We start from the raw sequence: 1,270 nt of genomic DNA, 5'->3' as shown, positions 1-1,270 counted from the left end.
CTTAGGTGCAGTGAAAATACGATCCTCTTTCCTTTCGAAAAACATTAGTTGGTTTTAAGATAAATTGAGATAAATAATATTTTTACCATAAAATGTCATTTGTTTTTAATCAAACTGTGTTCTCATGTCCCTCTTCCAGTGAACTGTTGTAATGTTAGCTGTTAAACATGCTTATAATCAAAAACTTTTGGGGTATATCTATGCCAAATTAACCCTTATATCAACCCTCAAAATGAATCTCTTCCCATCAAAACTTCCCCACTCTTCTCTTCCTACTCCCTCAACCAATCCCCCTCCCCCATTTTGAAATGCCAGACTGGAGTAGGCCCCTGCCCCTCCCCGGCCCCTCTCCCCAGGGCCCTCACCGGTCCAGACCAATGAGCAAGCGGCTCCTCTCCTCCTCCTTCTGGCTTTCGTTCTTCAGGTCGGCAAACACCTGGGTGAAATAGTGCGGGTCCGAGTTGATCTGAAGCATCTTAGTGCTCATCAGGTTGATGATGGACAGGCAGCGGTCCCAGAAGATGTCCCTGGAGCTCTCCACCAGGAAGGGTTTCAGTGGGTAGGAGATCTCGTTGCCCATGTAGGAGTAGGACAGGTAGAGGCAGGTGAGCAGCACGGCCTGCAGCTCATGTTCGTTTGCCACCTCAGAGGATACCACATCGCGGCACAGCATGTAGACAAACACCACGTTGGCCGGGGTGATGAACCCCTGGTCTTGCCAGCCCTGGAGGAGCAGCGAGCGGTCCACGCTCCGCAGCCACAGGACCGGGTCGGTGGGACACATGTGCTTAAGTCTGTAGCAGCGCCGGCACAGGAACTCACCCAGGCAGCGCAGCAGCTCGCTGGTGGAGGCCTGGACGATCACTCTTTTGGGCGTGCCGGGGGCCGCATTGGAGTTGGTCAGGGGGGCCTTCTTGACCGACGAGACAGCGTTGTTGGAGCTTTTGACGAGGGCTGGGGTGCTCTGGTCCTGGGTGAAGGTGGACAGGTTGGCACAGGACTGAGACTTCTTCAGGTTCTCATTGTTGAGATGTGTCACATTATTCTGATAGGTGGTGTTGGGCTGCACCTTCTTGGAGCCCTTTTTCTTGGCTGACACTGCCACAATGCGCTTCCATGGCAGAACGTTGATGAGCGAGTGACGCTTCAGGTTTTTGTCTTTGGCATTCTTGCTATTCTGAACAGCTGTGTAGTGGCCCACCGTGGCTGGCCCATCTTCGAAGAGGGACGCCTTCCTGTAGCTGGGAGAGAGAGACAGAACGGTTCCCAT

General features: G+C 52.7%; 1 protein-coding gene across 1 annotated transcript; it reads right to left on the bottom strand.

Moving 5' to 3' along the window:
• Nucleotides 1-357: 357 nt before the first annotated feature.
• LOC139367479 (cyclin-dependent kinase 5 activator 1-like) lies at nt 358-1,270 on the bottom strand. Its single transcript, XM_071105704.1, has one exon. The coding sequence runs from the start codon at nt 1,268-1,270 to the stop codon at nt 362-364; it is 909 nt and encodes a 302-aa protein (XP_070961805.1). The 3' UTR covers nt 358-361.

The sequence above is a fragment of the Oncorhynchus clarkii genome, chromosome 16 (genome assembly GCF_045791955.1).
Source record: "Oncorhynchus clarkii lewisi isolate Uvic-CL-2024 chromosome 16, UVic_Ocla_1.0, whole genome shotgun sequence".
Classification (NCBI taxonomy): domain Eukaryota; kingdom Metazoa; phylum Chordata; class Actinopteri; order Salmoniformes; family Salmonidae; genus Oncorhynchus; species Oncorhynchus clarkii.
This window is presented reverse-complemented; position numbering and strand designations above follow the sequence as displayed.